At 38.3% G+C, this 17,855-nt stretch overlaps 2 protein-coding genes across 3 annotated transcripts; both read left to right on the top strand.

Moving 5' to 3' along the window:
* Positions 1-7,394: 7,394 nt before the first annotated feature.
* LOC108091851 (odorant receptor 67a) lies at positions 7,395-8,829 on the top strand. Its single transcript, XM_017191230.1, has 4 exons — positions 7,395-8,245; positions 8,304-8,505; positions 8,559-8,714; positions 8,776-8,829. Exons 1-4 carry the CDS (start codon positions 7,395-7,397, stop codon positions 8,827-8,829), a joined length of 1,263 nt encoding a protein of 420 aa, XP_017046719.1.
* A 1,119-nt stretch (positions 8,830-9,948) lies between these two features.
* On the top strand, positions 9,949-11,012 carry LOC108091906. Of its 2 annotated transcripts, XM_043209075.1 has the most exons (3): positions 9,949-10,488; positions 10,570-10,747; positions 10,812-11,012. In XM_043209075.1, exon 1 carries the CDS (start codon positions 10,010-10,012, stop codon positions 10,316-10,318), a length of 309 nt encoding a protein of 102 aa, XP_043065010.1. In that variant the 5' UTR covers positions 9,949-10,009; the 3' UTR covers positions 10,319-10,488; positions 10,570-10,747; positions 10,812-11,012. The 2 variants fall into 2 exon arrangements, with proteins under 2 accessions (XP_043065010.1, XP_017046779.1); XM_017191290.2 differs by having other exon boundaries at positions 10,570-11,012.
* The last annotated feature ends 6,843 nt before the right edge of the window (positions 11,013-17,855 follow it).

The following is a 17,855-nucleotide window of genomic DNA, read 5'->3' as shown; positions in this document are numbered from 1 at the left end:
TCTAGTGCGGCGCACATCCGCTTGCCAAATATTTGCTTCCGTCAAATCAACAAATTCATACATTTTTGATGGCATTGCAAATGGAGCTTTGTGCAGCTCCTTTGCCACATAACTCGGTGTTTGTGTGCCATTGCTGTCAGCAAATTTCATTTCTTATTGTCAATCGAGGAGTGATATGCTTTTAGCAATAAGCAACAAACGGAAATGCACACTTGCGTTTCTGCAGCGGAAGCTGTCGCGGAAGAAGAAGCGGAAGTGGATGGGGAATGGAAGTGGCTGGGAGTCGACGAATATTCGTTGCCATTATTTATGCAACGCCAATTGTGCAGCGGGCATTTCCCCCTTCTAACTATGTCCTTTTTATAGTGGAGACAGATAAAATAGGTTATCTCTAATATAAAAAAAAGAAAGGAAGCTAGCTTCGGCAAACCGAATCTTATATACCCTTGCAGTCATCACAAAGGCAAAATGCATAATGGCTGAACTCATCGAAGAAATTAAAAAGTTATGGACTTAAAAGTGAAATTAAGTCAATTTTCATTTTTGAAAATCTGGAAACTTCAAAATCTGATTAAAATTAGACAAGTTGAAGACTTAAAACTGTTGAAATTTGGTCAATTTTCCGCAAACCTTAATACCTATTTAATTATTTGTCCATATGAGTATCTTTATCGATTTATTTTTTATATATATGGTCCCCAAAATGTATGATCCTATAAGCATGCTAAAAAATCATTTTAAGCTCATTTAAAAAGATAATTATAGTTACTACAGTTTATTTTTTTACTCTAATAAACAAAGTCGCATTAACCGGCCCAATGAAGGATAAATATTCAGTTATTAATTTATTATTATAATGGAACAAAGGCGCTGTGCAGCGAAACAAATTGCAGTCCATTGTTCGCAGAAGCCAGTTCGTGTAATTGCCAAGCAAATTAAATAACTCAATTTGCCTTTAGCTGGTCAATGAATTGGATTTGTACTTTATTTAAATGCAGTGCTGGAAGGCGAAAAAGCGAGGAGCAAGTAAGGTAATAGCAACGAGACTGCTCCTAGGGAAAATTGGAAAAAGCACTCACGCTGATTGCGTTACTTAAGTTGCCTAGATGAAAACGGCAAGAAGTCCGACTGCAAGGACGTCTGATTTATCGCCGGGAACAAAACGTGAGATAGTTGCGAGTCAGCATTGACAGGATCTATATGGCAGTACGAATGTTTGCAGCAAAGACAATCAAAGTTAGCACGTGTCGTAAATTCCTTTTATGTGCCAAACAAAAACCGGCATTAGTATGTGCATATTTATGTGGGCCTCAGCACTTAAATCGGTTCAGTTTCTAGGCGAAAATCTGACACGTTCCCCGGCAAAGTTTAATTGAAAAACATTGCCCAAGTGCAAGTAGAGCAGCTGTTCGTAAAAGTTTGAACTTTATTCAGTAGTTTATTAATAAAATTTAAGATTTGAACACAAGAATATTAGAGTTTGACGAATTACAAAGAGTTTTATAGGTATTTTAGCTTTTTCATGATAACATTAAACTAGTAAGGATAGGAATAAATTACAATGACTTACCTTGTTTTTGGTTTAAGTTTATTAAATTATTACTTTGATATTTTAATTTTACGTGATCACATTCATAATAATCTTTGGCTGCGTATCTATTCCTTGGAGAAAATACAACTTCTAACGAAACTTAGGTAACATTTCAGTTTCTACTTGGTTTCATTGATGTTCCCTGGGATATTTCGCAATGCCCAGTGGTGTGTATCTTTGAAACCTGCACGAAGACAGATGCTTATTCCCACATCGCAGCGATTTGTAAAACTTGACACCTTCCACACAAAGACCTTGTCGTTTATGTTCGTGGTTGTTGTAGCTTTTCCTGGAAAGACAAATAACATTTTCCGCCTTTCAAGATTTCATAATGCTTCAATAAACTCAAATGCCCCGCCACCGACATAGGTTCCTCTGGGTTCTGGTTCTCGTTAGCAAATGTCGTGGGTTGCGTGAGTTTTTTGGGTCTTGTTAGTTTAATGGTTTGATTCATGTGGCGTCTGTTCGGGAACTCGCATCCCACCCGTTGTCAGTACAAATAAAACTCCTCAAAGTTGGTCATAATGAGCCGCCAAAGTCCCCAACACTTCAAGCACAAAAACGCAATTAAACTTGGGGGCCAACCGACGGAGTCGACGAAGCCGAAGTAAACTTTCCAGCAAATTGACAGCTAATTAATTTGCCAATGAGCTAAAGGTTATGGCAAGGAGAAAGCGGCCAGGACACCTGCCAAACCGACTGACTTATTTGCAAATTGGGCACTTAAGTGTCCCGGGAGGATGCGCTTTATGACAGCGCGACAATTGAAGCTAATTAAGCGGGATTATGCAGCCGGCTCGTTGAAAACGCGTCCCCCTTCAACATAAATGAAATTCGTGAGTTGTTTGCCGAGCATAAATTTCGGCATTAACATGCTCATTGCTCAGCGAATGGCAGCCGGACACGAACCAGGAGTAAACGCTCATGGATTTTGGCAACGGATGTCGGGGACGGGGAAAAAGCGGGTCTCCTTTGCACAATTTACGAGTCGTCGGGTGTAATAAATTAGCCAAAACTTGTTACGCAAACTGAAAATGCCAATAAAAAATGCGTTGCGAAAAACAGAGGCTAATAAATTATTGACCTCCTCCTTTAAGAGCCCTACTCTACTTGCTGTTTTTTGGAGCGATTTCGAGGAAGAATTACACTTATCCCGGAAGAGGAAAAAAAAAACAAAACTTAGACGACAGCATAGCCAACTTTGTTTTTACAAAAGTTACATTAAAGATTAAGGCAGATAAATGCTGATGTATTCAACTAAACTCTTCTTACAGCTTAGTTTAAACGCTGTTAATATAATATTTACACTGGATGGAAATCAAATCGTTTTATCTATGTTATTTTGCACAACCATAATTTAATATCTGACTGTTTGACCCCGTATTATGTAATCAATATGGAAAAAGTTTTATATTTAATGGAAAAAGTACTAGTGGGTAGAGCTAAATATTAGCTGAAAGGAAAAATAGAAACCAGGCCAGCAACAAAACCGAGATTCAATCAGTTTAATTAAGGCCAGGATATCTCTGTAATTGCTGTGCAACCATCAAACTTTTCAGGGCACACATTGCATTAGTTTTATTTGCACTACGCTTAAAAACGCACTGCACTCGAAGAGCAAATCAATTGAATTGGCGCAATGTTGCCAGGCAACTTTGACTGCAAAATCAGGATAAAAGGTGCAGCAGCACCAGCAGAGGAGCAAAGGAGCAAAGGAGCTGCAGCTGCTGCACAAGGATCTCATTGTTGCGCACAAACTTTAAAAACTTTTCGAGTGCCCATCCGACTTTATTCACTTACTCAGCTCGCCCAAGCCCTCCAGTTGACTTTGAGTGGCTTTTGGGTGTCTTTAATCTACTTCTGTGCAAAAGGAGACATAATCACTCTGCATATTCAACTTCCGGCAACTTATGAGCTTCGGTTTGCATTGAAACTCAAATCAAAGTTCCTCTTCGAGCTATTTGCACTGGAAATGCATTTGCCAGATCCCAGTCGATTTTAAAATTTCATTTTTTTCCTTTGGCCAGCACTTTAGTTTTGATAAGCCGAAAAAGTCTGCCAGCCTTTATGACTTTTTGGATTATAAGAGTCTTGTCTAAGGCAGTCATCTTATTTGGACCAGCTTCATTACAGATAATTAAACTTTTAAATATTACTTTTTTTTTTTTAAGTAAAACTCCTTTTTCATAGTTGCTTTAAATGGGTATTTTCAATTTCGAATCGAAAAACAAATTGTTTAGGAAATAAATACACACGTAACATTTCCTGTTTGCAAGCGGCTTTAGTAAAAGGATTAAAATGTATTTTATATTTGCCTAAGTTTCTCGTATTTATCAACAAAAATTTACAAAGTGCAAGGCATAAACATAATCGCCTAGGAAAAGGAAAGCTGGACCATTTGCATTTGCAGCTTAAGTTAATACAAATTGAGTTTCAAGGCAAAAACGAAGATGCATTTAAGCGGCTTTTGTTGAAATGAAAGTAATTCCCTTCGGTCATCTGTCGATAATCATTAATCCTTTTGGCCTCGATATTTTGCAAATAATTCGATGAAATATTTGAATATATTGCGTATACGCATCGTTTTCCCAGCAGGGAGCCGTAATTAAGTGCCTTAATGCACAGGAAAATCTACTTTCAACACACACATCACATACACACACATACAGAGACACACACAAATGGGATTTTTATCCAGTTAGGTATTAAAGGGACATAAACAATGAGTGAAACTGCAGCTGACAGCACGTAAATATTTATGAAATTTTCACAACAAACAAAATCTAACTAAGGCAAATAAATGCTTGCAGGCATAACCGTATTATAAACTGCAATCGAAGCCTTTACGCATACACACAAAAAGGACCCGAGTTTGGATAGTAGTAGGATGTTTGCTAGTGGGCTCTGGGAAAATACGATTCGCCGAGTGGGCAGGACACGTGCCGCCCTCGAGGACAATGTGACCGATATGCAAAAGTTCCGACCACAGCAACGGCAAAGTTGAACGAAAGGATGTGCTGACATTGTCCAGAGACAGCTACCTGTGATATTTTGTGAAATGCCAAAGGAAAACAAGAGGACCAAACCGAGACAGCCCCAATATGCACTGGCGATTGGGTGGGCGGGAATCATCTAGATACACACAGACATACACTCACCCTGGCACACTCGTATAAACAGGATTATGTGTCTCGGGGGTTATGTAAGTAAGCTTCCGTTGTAAATTGATTTTGTAGCAAGCCGGACACACTGAGGGAAAATGAAAAGGACTTTATCCACTTATTGTTGCCAGGGGTCGTGCTCGGCCACCACCTGAAACGGAAACTACATAAGTCCTCCGACCCATTCGTTTGCACAACTGCCGAATTTTAGAAGTACAATGGGAGTCACAAAACTATGAGTAAAATATGTTTTTCTAACTAATAGGAAGATTATTATTATTATTTGTCTAATTTATTTATATTTTTATTTATTATATTTATAATTAATCCCATCTACCAATAAACAAGTGACAGACTATATAACTTATCTGCAATGCTATTTTCTTGACCCTTCTTGTATATACTTAGCATTACATATTTGGGTCGTCGAAAGGAGGTCCGAAAGTTGCATGAATGAGTGAACTGCTATGTGGAAATATTTTTAATTTTGGCATAGCTCTGATTTGATTGTGTCTGGTTGAGGCTAGTCCTGCTGTTCGTCCTGAGAATGTTCTGTCCTTTTCTTCATCGTTTTATTGTTGTAAATTCTGCGGACTGGAGACAATTTTTCGCTTTGTTCGGTTGACATTTGCCGGATGACTGAAGTACGGGTTGACTATCCGCTATCTCTCTTCGTCCCTCTGTCAATGTCCATGCTTTTGATATTGATGTCCTTTGAAGTGTTTTCAATTAGTTTGCATTTCGCTTGTCGTTTTTCCTTCACTCCTTGGTTTCTTACAATGGTCTTTATTTTATGCTGGGTACTTCAAGGTAAGGAGAATATTTTAATTGCCATAAAATATTAAGTTAAGGGAACCTATATTTATGGCAGGAAAAAAGACAAATGACTTCTAAAAGGTGGACTATTTTTTCTAACCCATTTGAAAGCCTTTGGGGAATTTTTAGGTATCCCAAAGTCGGAATTCCCAACAATCTCATTTTTTCTCGTCTTGTTTTTGCAGAGGACAGCGGGCGCAGGACATATTAATAAAAGACAGACGACCAGGGGAATGCCCTGTGACCGTCTGCTAATTGAACGACGGACGTCGGACTCTCCAATCCGTCCGGGACTTGTCAGCTTTTGCGCCAAATGAGTTTCAAAGGTAAACGGGGAGCGGAAAGCCGGCAAATGCCAACTGCACAAACTGTCTACATGTGTCCCAAATTGGCGCTCAGTCGGATTAGCTACTTTTTGCTACAATCTGCACCTCTTTTTTCGCATTTCTACTGCATTCGTGGCAATTCGTGACAACTGCGAACAGGTGGCTGGCAAACATTTACGTAAAGTGTTCGTCCCTTTCTGCCTTTGGGATGGTCATAAATATTTGCGCTGGCTAATTCAGTGAGCATCTGTGTCGACCTGATCTTTGACATGCTTTCGGCATAAATTTGCAAGAGGGGAGAGGTTGATGGGGGTTGAGTTTTCTATTTCTAGTCCATTCCCCCAGATAGCCTTTATTCTATTCTATTTCTCGCATTTCCGTTCTCCGCCATCAGCATAATTTACTCGGACTTCCGCTCTGGCTCACCCAAAACCCCTGCTTGCATATTTTATGCCTTTTATCATAATTTATGCGTTGATACTGCAAATGCATAAAATTAAATTCAATTCACACACACGCACACAGACATACACACACACACACACACACACACACATCCATCCTTTTTGAGTTTTCCGAATGCATTCAATTTTGATTTTATGTAACTCCCTCTGTGGCCACGCCCCTTTCATTGCAGTGTCCATTTTTAGCTTAGAGCAAATGATGGCAGAATTTGCATAAATTGCATTTAATACTGGCTGCGTATCGATATGAATACTCCGGTGAGATCGGGCTATGCAAATGGAACTCATACGTGGCTGATTGGATAATTGCCGGTAATCAACAACAAAGCGTTTCTCTAACACGCACGAATTTCTCTCTTACGGGAAAAGAGTTAAAAAAATAATTGAAAATAAATATAAGCAACTATGAGCACATAAATATTTTATTAAATATGATTTAATTTCAATCAATTAAACTTTTAAGACTTTAATTGAAATGGAAAGAAATTACATTTTCGCAAACCGATACATATAGGTGATGATTCTTATACCATCAGGTAAATTTGTAGTTCATTTCAGTGATGGTAAACTCTTGTGGTTACGTGGGCGAAATTAAGGGCTGTGGGATTCGGATTTGGTTTATGAATATTTGATGCTACTGGATTATTTACCAAATCACATGTGTTGAAATGCTTAACTTGAGAAATATAAATAACAATTTTACAGTGCATCAATAAATAACATTTCGAAAAGTTGTTAAGCTTAGAAATTTTGACTCCGGACTGAAATGCTTATATTTAATTTCAAATGTGTTAAACAAATCTGTCTAACAAAGAACACAATCGGATTTTAAAAACAAAATCAAAATTCTAAGCTTACTTAAAAAGTTAAATTTGAGTACTTTAAAATTTTAAATATATATTTTCTCCTTTAAAACATTTTTTTCAGTGAATGTAAATAGTGGGGTAGCAGTTTTGTATGTGTTGTTGGGGTTTTGTCTATAAAAGGCGAGAGCTGTTATACATGCGTTTCATTTTGTAACCAAGTCAAGGGCAAGATGAGTCTCAATTTCTTAAAAAACAAAATATTTGCCCGGCAATCAGATGCCGCTGCGAAGCAAAAAAGAAACTATTACGTTGTGGAAGATTTTCTGTGGCTGCCCGTAATGTTTTATCATTCGATTGGAGTCGAACCCTATGTGCCCGAAACAAAGACCGAACTGTGGCTCTTGATATATTTCGGTTTCAATTTGATCAATACGACGATTGTTTTGTTAACGGAGCTCTGGTTTATGGTGGTCTCCTTTCGCGACAAGAAAAGTATTCTTGAGACTTGTATCATAGTGGGATACGTGTCATTCGTGGTCGTTGGATTTCTGAAAATCTTTACCGTGCTAATAAAGAAACAGAAGATGACAAAATTGGTGCGGCGTTTAAAGGCCTCCTTTCCGTCACAAAATGAAGAGGAACAAAAGAAGTACAATGTAAAGTACTATCTAAATAGATCCAACCTCTACATGAAAAGCTTCGGATGTCTTCTGGCGATCATGGTGTCAACCCACTGTTCGACTGCCTTTATCATTTATGCTTATCGAAGATGGTGGCTCCGTGTACCAAATGCTCAGCAAATTCTGCCTTTCTTCGATATGGCTCCCTGGAATTGGAGACAAAGCTGGATTTACTACCCGACTTACTTGAGCCAGTGTCTCGCCGGCTACACTGTCACCTGTGGAAATATATCCGGAGACCTCATGATCTTTGCCTCTAGTTTTCTCATAATTATGCAATTCGAAAGACTCTGCAAGGGACTCAAAGAACTGAATGTGCGAAACAACAAGGAGGCCGATGGTGCTTTGAAGGATCTGAGGGAGTTGAGAACCCTTGTCGCTCTTCACATCGATATTCTTGAGTTGAATACCTAAGCGCTTAAACTAGATCTAAAGCCTTATATATTAAATATTTTTCAGACTCATTGACGTGATGAACGAGGTATTTGGAATTCCCTTGCTGCTGAACTTTATGGCCTCCTCTATTCTCGTCTGCCTCTTGGGGTTTCAATTAACCCTCGAATTCAGCCCTGAGCAATTTGGCAAACAGCTTCTCCTCCTGATTTCTGCATTAGTGGAGATATACCTCCTTTGCTCCTTCAGCCAGATGCTTATCGATGCGGTCTGCTAACAATATTAATGCTAAACATTACAAATTAAATAGGTTTTTTGCAGAGTGAAAATGTCAGCTTTGCTGCCTATGAAATGAATTGGACAGAGGCCGACCGCACAGGTAAAAAAGTTCTAATTGTTTTGATGCTTCGGGCACAAAGGCCTGTTTGCCTTAAAGCCACCGTACTTTTGGATGTGTCCATTGAGACCATGAGCGCTGTAAGTTGAAAAAAAAATTTCAATGGTTTATATCTAAATAAGATTTTTTATCTGTTCATAGTTTTTGCGAATGTCCTATCGGTTCTTTTGTGCCATTCGAACAATGTACGGATAAATAAAGCAACGAATTACTCATTAAAATGTAGAACGCATAAGCAAGTACAGAAATGCAAGCTTTAAAAAATCTTTTTAAATAAATAATTCACCCAATATTCAATGAGTTCCCTGGTTCTTTTTTAGCAATTTCTGTCTTGGGTAATTTTACATTTTCTTACAAATTTCTTCACCTTCTGCAAAGAGTGTCTTTCTAATCTTGAAAGAGAAAAATTATTTAATTAAGAAGCACAAAGCTCTGGCGACCTCATCTCTAGCTCTATTCTTGCTCCTTGGCTCATTTTATTGAATTCGTTCGTGCAATAAAAATTTATTACCAGCATACCCAATCCGGCTCATTCCACGTAGACCGAACCGGACCGTAAAAAACTTCTGGAGTGAAGAGAAAGGAAGAAGTGGAGCCGGGATGGAAACTGATGATTTTATCACAGCCAGCAGTTTTTCAGCTTGAACTGTGGCAATGGCCTTTTATTCAATTTGCGCGCTTCATTCAAATTGTTCGCCGAGGGAAGAGAAGAAAGAAATGCAAAAGTTTCGGCCGCCTTTTGAACTTTTTGGCATTCGCCACCGATGTATTATTGAGTCAGTAAACCGCCCAGCTTGTTGCCAGTTAAGCCAAACTACAGCCGGCTGCTTTAATTTCAATTTAACAGGAGCGAAAAACGAATTGAGAGCCGAAAAAAGTGAAGACAGGGCGCCACGGGGCGCATAAAATGCGGCATTAATTTGACAGGCAACGTCTGGGTGCAAGGGCATGTGTGGAAAAGCTGAGCGAGTGTGGGGCCAACAAGGGGTTAAGAGCTGTCGCTTTTGGAGTCAAAAAAAAACAGAGTCGCGGGACCAACTTAACGCATCATGTGGCAAGATTGTGATAGGGATTCCCTGAAGGCCAACGGCGAAAAAAGATGATGACTTGACGCCTTCGCTTAAAGGGGAAAGAAGGCATAATATGAAAAACAAAATTATGGCTCTGTCATGTTAAAAATCTGAAATAAATATAAAAAGAGATTTAAAATATTTTAAAAATATTAAAGGTAAAAAAATAACACAAAATAAGAAATCTTTTTCTTATCTTTTCTTAAAAAGAATACGTATCTTTTCAGCAAGCGAACACAAAACTTTAGACAAATTTTACTCATTTGACAGCACAAAATTTAGGTTTTTTTTACATTTAAATATAAATGCCTCTCATATATTACGATCGAACGATTAACTCGGCTCAGGAGCTCATCTTGGCCGGTCTTCGAGATGCAACCACTGGCACTTCCCTGCGTGATTTGACTACGTTTGTGACGAGAAAAACGGGATTTCCGGGCGAAGTCTGCTTCAGAGTTATTGTGGATGCCCTCGAGGAGGGCATGGCCTGCAAGACCATCAGGGAAAAGGACGGGCTCTTCTACGACTTACCGCCAAAACCTCGCCGTCTGCCCGCTCGGCGAAAATGCAAAATACCGCAAGCAGAGCCGGCGAACGACTGTTGCGATAATTAATTCATAATGCCAAGAGTATATGCTCGAGTGGCCGAGGAGAGCAGCGCAAACACTTTATTAAAATTAAAATTTATCTAAATTGCGACAGCAAGCCATTCTATCCGCAAAGTACTTGAACAACTTCGTCTGACAATGACGGAAGGGTTGATGCCAGGCGTTCCCTCCGCAAAGTAAAGTGTCTGCACCCGCACCCGATATTTTTATTTTCTCCCATTTTCCCTTTATTTTTCTTTTTTTTGCTTTCTGGAAAGGTGCACTTCTTGTTGTTGCAGCGTCTTGTGTCTGTCAAACGTCAGTCTTGGCGTTCTGGAGCGTTGAAATTGAAAGCTCCGCTCGCTTTGTCTTCTGGCCAGGTGGAGCAAAGCCCCATAAGTTGCCACTGGTGGTTGGATGACGATGGCGATGGTGGTGGTGGTGGTGATGTTGATGGTGAAGGACTGGGCTCGGGCCTCTGCATTCTCAATGTGTCACTTTGATTTATTATTTTCGACAGCCCTCCCTACGGAGACCTGCTTACAGGACCCATAAGTCTAAGCAGCAGCACTGGAGTACATAAGCAAAAAAGAATAGGAGCACAAAATGTTGTCAAAGTTAGTAGCTTTCACTTTCAGGAAGTTATCTCAATTACATCAGCAGGAGGGAAAATTAAATATCTAGGGAATAATAATTAAAATAAATTTAATACTGGAAAGAATTTAATTTATATCTATTTTTTCTATAATGATTAACAACGCCATAAATTCAGAACAAATATTTGAATTTGTAACTACATACTTCATTATTGTTTTAGTTGATGCTGAAAGCTAATTAATAAATAACTGAAATTTACTTGTTTAAGTTAGTTGAAAAAAAACTGTTGAATGAATCCCGAAAATGTTAATGTCATGTTGTGTGGTATTTCCCTCAGTGCACCCTTTTCTTTGGCTGAACGCAACTCGAGCGCAATTTTTCATTTCCCCTTGCATTTTTTACACGCCCCTGCCACTTTGCGTTTTTATCTCATTTATTTATTTTACAATTAGACAAAGTGAAGTGCACTTCCACACGGGCAACAGCTGCACATGGGCCGCTGGTTTGTGGGTGGGATCGGAGATTGGGGATCGGGGTGGCAATCGCAATTCCAGCTGCAGTGGTAATGGCCGTGGCAACTGTTTCGCCATGTCCACGTCCATGTTGGGTGTGTACTTTGCGGCATGGCAGCACGCCAAGGAGTTCGGAGGTGGAATGGAAAAAAGGGATTCTTTTCGGCCTTGTGGCTGCCTTAAATCAAAAGCTTATGGGCAAACTGCTTAAAATTAACATTAAGGCTTAAGTATGCCATAGGCTCACGGTGCGCACAGATACCAGATACCTTCCTGAAAAGATACCTTCTCGCCAAGGTTGAGCTGGCAGGCTGGCAATAATCATAAAAGTAGCCCGCACACAAGTCTCTGGCAAACTTTTCACATCGACGAAACAAATGGCAAATGGCCTGGCAGAAGAAACACTTAAGCGCCAGGTAAGTGAAAACTCAAATAAAAATGGCAGGGCACCCCGAAAAGAAGGAGGAAACTTTTACAATGCGAACGCCGCTCCAGTTTGGGCTATTTTTGGGCATCAGAAACTTCGAGTTCCCCCAGATTCAATAAACCAACTGCTGGCATCTCTTAAAGGTTTTCTTATCGAAAGACTTTAATTCTGTTTTACTAAGGATAAACAGTAGATATTTTAGGGAAGGAAAAACTAAATAGTAGGAGATGCCTTTGCAAATTTAAATAGCTTAAATATATTAATTTAACAAGAATTAAAATGCTTACTTCTTAGTTAAAGAAAAATGTATTTGACCTATCGCAACAAACAAAAGCATTTATATCTGCAAATAAAACGAACTCCTTTTCTGACGTACATTGGGGTGTTTGCAGCAATATCCTTTAGAGCCTTTGAAGATTTCCTGGCTCCGCCTTGAGCTATGCAAGGCTTTATTTTTGCGGCGTCAGCTCTTTGAAGTCAGCACAAATTTTGATTGCAACCGGCCAGCGGCTGACATTTATAGCCATCCGCTCTGCACAATTTGGTCGCTTTGCCGGACTTCAGTTTGTCGAACTCCGATTATGAGTCTGTGTACGTCTAATTGCAATTTCGGCTTCATCTGGCATGTCTCGACTTTAAGGCACCGGGAAAGCTACAGAAGCAGTGAAAAAAGGGGGAAAAACTAAGGCAAAAAGCAAGTTATCATTGCATTAGCCTTTTCGGGGCAAAGTTGAAATGTCAACGCAAAGTCACACACAGACAATCACAGAGCAGACACTCACTGGTATACAGATTCATCGAGAAATATGCAAGCTGCGCACTTTTCCGGCTTCCCTGTTTGTGTTGCCTTTTTAGCCATTTTTTTGCTTTTGACTTTTCAGAAAAAAATATTTAAAACTTGAACACAACTGTTTAAAAATTTTTTGTTCGAAGATTGTTTCGGTAGATTTTTAATGGGTTGGTGCTCAGAAGATCTAAGGCACCTCAGATGTCACTATTAATTTAAGTACAATGCATATGTAATATTATTTAAGGCCCAATGAAATTAAAATGAAACAGAAAATGCGGAACTTACACTTTGCGGTTTTCTACTGAAAACTTTTGTGGTCAACCATATGTGCCATATTGGCAAAACAATCCCTAATAAATATTAATAAAGGTTCTGCCTTAGATAAAATATTTATTTCAACTGGTTTGACAAAACTAATTTTGAAACAACATTTTCCAGATAAATAATTCCATTTTATCTTACGATAAGCAAATCAAATTATTAATAGTTAAAGATTTAGCTCCCTTAGGACTCATTTAAATTAAAATTTAATCTGCTCCTTTTACACTTTGGGAGCACATAGGTATGCACTCGTTTTTTTTACAAACTTTTCCCAAACTGTGTGCAGCACTGTTTGTCCCCAAAAACTCACTGGACAGCAGAAGTCGAAAAATTTTTGAAATGCGACCCAATTTCGTCGTATCGCAACATGGCAGAGTTCGACACATTTCCGCACCTAGACAAAGGCGGGGAAAAGGAAGCTCGGCTCGCTGACATTCTGTCGAGCTGTGCATTTCGGCCATGTGCATGTCAGGGTTGTGCTACCCCATTTTGCCCCCCTTTTACCCCCTTCTGCCCCGCCCACGTGGTTGTCAGCCCACTTTTCACGGCCCAGTTGAGCCATCCGTCAGTTCGATTTATGTCACACAAACAGGCAAACTCACGTGAGTATTTGCGTTTGCTAATTAACAAACGTTTGGTCTCATTTCGAGCCAGGGACATTTTTGGCGGCCAAAACTGACTAATTACGCCGCAACGTAATCAAGTGACACGGATAGTGCACTTCATCAGCAGCAGCAAAATATTCTGTTTAAACAGTTTACCACATCCATGTACAAAAAAGTTGCAAACAAAGCAGATAAAAAAACTTTAAAAATGGTTTCATATATATTGCCACAACTCGTTGATTTAATGGCTGTAAAGGGTTATTCATTGAACGCCCGCAGGATATTTGAGTTTCATAGAAGCTTCAACTGATTTAAATTTTAAAATTCATTAACATCCTTTGAACAGCAGTCTACGGGCATCACAATGAACAAAATAAAAGTGTAAAACAAAAAATCCTAATATTTAAAGCGTTTAAATTCACATCAATATAAATTATGCACAAATTGTGTAATGAATATTTTGTTGTAAATTACCAAAATGCCCTTAATCACATTCTCTGTTGTATAATTTTAAACATGTTACAATTTTAAACATATACTCATTTATAATAAAGATGGTAATTTGTTCATTAAAGTACTTTGGTCAAAAATGGTGTTTGCAATAAATAATAAATAATTATATTAAAATAAATCAGCTAAAAATCAGTTCTTTTGAACTTGTAAAACAACTGAATACGAAATAGAATAGTATTTCGCCAAGAGTAATTTTATCTTCGCTCATTAAATTTTGTTTATGTTTTTATGTGTTGTTTGGAGGTCCTCTTTACAAGCACTAATTCCCGTAATTAATGTGAAATTGCGATAATTAATCAGCTCCTTGAATTGATAATTACTAAGGTCCAATTTGTGTGTTCACTAATGCATTGGGTCGTATTTCAATATGGATTAGGCTTCCAATTAGGAATCCTGGCTTCCCCAAAGTGATCCCGAATAAATACATTTTAATTTTGTCGAATGGCTACTAATTTAAAATCTCACCTCGTACCTGATTAGTTTGTCTTCCATCAGAGCTTCTAACAATCTTGCCGAAAACCTCAAAAAACAATTACCAAATAAAGCAAAAACGGGCCTCTTTAGCACAGCATGGGCTGAATGGTAGGCAAGCCAAACAATTCACAACAGAAACGAAAACGAAAACAACAGGAAATCAAAAAAACAAAAGCAGCTTCGAGTCAAATGCGAAATGAAAGGACATTAAACATGAACGAGCATTGTGGCACAAAGTAAATGGCAGGATTAAAACGGCTCATTCAGTCTCTGGCCATGTGTGTTGGTGTGGGAGTCCCCTGACCACTCACACTCACCTACCAGCGACACACACACTCACACACATACACAGGGGATGCAGGAACAAACCACCACCCACCCATTTGCCACCCAGCTAGGATCCAGCCTCAATGCCGCCACTTAAGCAGCGCTACGTGAGCCAAGAGACACACACGCAAATAACTGCGGGGGTAGCTTTTAATTATCTCGTTATTTTTTAATTTCCACCATTTCACTGATTTCATTTTGAGCACATCGAGCGCGACGGGCGGTCGGCGTTCTGGCCAGAAAAGGAAGAAGATGTGGACGAAGTCGCTCCGTAATCCCGACGCCATTCGAACCTGCTGAATATGCAGAAAAGAAGGACCTTAAGACGCGACTAATTCGCAGCTCGCTTATTTTGCCCAGGTTGTTGTCTTAGCGGCACACAGAAAAAGGTTTTCATAAAAGAAGTATAAACAAAAATATTTTAAAAAAAGAAAAACAAAATATACAAATTGTACAAAACATTAACCTTTTTATTATAAAAACTTTAATGAGAATATCTTAAGTTATATTTTATATTTCGCAAAAACAAACTCATAACCATTTGTGCAAATAACAAAAAATGTAATGTGTGTTTTACCAATTTTTTAATGCTTTGCCATTTTTTTCATCTTTTTCAAACTAAAGTAAAGCTTATCTACATAGACAGAAACTTTGTTTCATTTTTTCCTGTACAACAATAATTTGTTTACGCTCTAATGGCCCGGCCACTTGGAATGGCTCTTAAAGCCCCACAAAAACGACGGTGGAGTGTAAAGTGAGCTGAAAAACAATTAAGTCAGCTAGGTAGCCCACCGACCCCAATCCCCCAATCCACCGACCTGTCGACCCTCCACATTAACATCAAATTAGTTCGTGGATTAACACGTTTTTCACATGCCGGTGGCGAAAGGGGGGAAGGTGGGGCAACTTCAGGAACCCAAGCTCTATTACGCATACGACACGATGCCGGGCGGGCGGCCTTTTAGTTCGTCAGTTCTTTAGTTTACCTACCGAGTGCAGCGAATCGTGTGGAAAGGCTTACTACACTAATTATACTCTCGGATGGCCTTTATTTTCGGGGACATAGCTAAAAATACTTTAAAGTTTATTATTAACAAGTGAAACTTTTCCAAGAGCAGGTGTCCCTTTCATGCCGAATTAGGGATTGAACAGATTGCGACAGGAGCGCTCAACGTAACGTTAAATAAAACTTGGAAAAAATAGATGTACTTGATTTTATATTTTTATGGTTATATTATGGATTAATAAATAGTTTTTGTACTTATATACTTGGCAAATATTGAGGAAATTAACATCGTTAATCTGAAACCCTAAACACATTTTTATGAATGATTTAACTCACATTGAAAATATTATTTTTCAGTTTCAGTTCATTAAAAACATAGCTAAAATAACTTATAATCAAACTTTCAATGCTATCATTTTCACTCACACTGTAGGTATATTTAAATAAAGTTTTTTGTTCGACCTGGCAAAGTTTGCTGCTACAAAATAGGCTTCATTGCTCTTTTGTCATGCCCGGCAGAAGCTGGGAACATATATAGTCGCATATCTTGGAGCTAAAATCAGTGGCACAATGAGCATATTGTGTGGCTAAAAAATTTAATGCTTACGTGCCTGAAATATCTACGGAGCCACAAAGGATGCGATTGCAGCACATGAAAAGGATATGTGAGGCGCATCGACTCTTCGGGCAGAGTTCATAAATAAAGAGTCCGAGAATCTCGGCTTTTGGCTTGGTTTAAAATAAAAGTTGCTTGCCGTCGCTGAAAAAAGAAAAGAAGAATTGCTTCGAAACTGCAGCACTATAAAGAAAATCGTTTACTGATTTACTCGCTGTGGTGTTTTGGGAAAAGGGGAAAATGGGGAGAGATGCGAAGGGAGAACGCTGCAACTAATAAAAGTTTTCGCTGTTCGATGGCGCGTAGGGTGGTGTGCCACGCCCACCAACACACTGCCGCCCCTGGTCATCGGTTGAAATGTTTGCTGTTGTGGCTTTTCAACAATTTCGACGCACGTCCAAAGGGGGCACTACAAAAAAAGAACTTAATCCGGCCAGCACTTTAATAATGAGATTTATATTGAACTGAAATTGATTGCCTGCAAGGGAGTCAATAAATGGTCTCTTAAAACTAGATATTTTATTCTGGCCTCATAAAATTCCAGCCAAGGATTTCGATAGTGCTTTATTTATTTGTTGGTTCTAGCACTGTTTTGCTCAATTAACACAAGTATTTACAATATGGTAAAGTTTTTGCATTTTAAGAACAAATTTTTAATTTCATTAAAGCTTTTATTAAAGATAACAATAAATAATAATATGTTAATAGTTTTTTTTAATGGTTTTGTAGCTTTTACTTATTTAATAACATCTAAAAGAAAAATTCGTAAAAATCATACAATTCAATTGAAGCATTAATTTTACGTCTGTTTTGCATTTTTATGGCCTTGTAAGTTTTGTTAGCACTCTCCTTAGGTTGAGAAGTTTCTATTAATATATGTTTTGATTTAAAAATCCTCAAAAATTTATAAAATATTTCCTCCTCCAGCACTTTGCGTAAAATAACACAGTTTACAAAGTGTGCATTATTTTTACACTGCTTTTCTACAAGTGTGCTTTCGGTGCCATCTAGCGGAAAAACATTCTTCCACTGCTTTACAAAAAGGAGCACTGCTTTAGATTAACGGCAAAAACGGGAGTTTTTATTTGCTGTTTGTTGTGTTTTAAAATATATATTATCTATTTATTTTAACTCTGTAAAGGTGTACATTTTTAGATTTGCAAAACAATACATGAATAACAGTATATGCTTTAAATGCATTGAAATTTTTATTAAACAAAAATTGTTCAGTAATGTATATTTGAATTTTTCCTACCACTAAACGATTAACATTTTAATGTAATGCTTTATTCTAAATGAAATTCACCCAACAAACATTTCCAGCCTTGTGCTTATGTTAGATTTACTGCATATGCAATAGGAGAAATAAATCATTA

Source organism: Drosophila ficusphila, unplaced genomic scaffold, assembly GCF_018152265.1.
Source record: "Drosophila ficusphila isolate 14025-0441.05 unplaced genomic scaffold, ASM1815226v1 contig_791, whole genome shotgun sequence".
Classification (NCBI taxonomy): domain Eukaryota; kingdom Metazoa; phylum Arthropoda; class Insecta; order Diptera; family Drosophilidae; genus Drosophila; species Drosophila ficusphila.
The sequence above is the reverse complement of the archived record's forward strand: the minus strand, read 5'-3'. Positions and strand labels throughout refer to the sequence as shown.

What these genes read in the sequence shown, in the direction of transcription:
- LOC108091851 (XM_017191230.1), top strand. Translation starts at nt 7,395, where the DNA reads ATGAGTCTCAATTTCTTAAAAAACAAAATATTTGCCCGGCAATCAGAT. An exon ending in CTTCACATCGATATTCTTGA is followed by an intron (nt 8,246 to 8,303) that starts GTTGAATACCTA and finishes AATATTTTTCAG; the next exon opens with ACTCATTGACGTGATGAACG. An exon ending in GCCAGATGCTTATCGATGCG is followed by an intron (nt 8,506 to 8,558) that starts GTCTGCTAACAA and finishes GGTTTTTTGCAG; the next exon opens with AGTGAAAATGTCAGCTTTGC.
- LOC108091906 (XM_043209075.1), top strand. Translation starts at nt 10,010, where the DNA reads ATGCCTCTCATATATTACGATCGAACGATTAACTCGGCTCAGGAGCTC.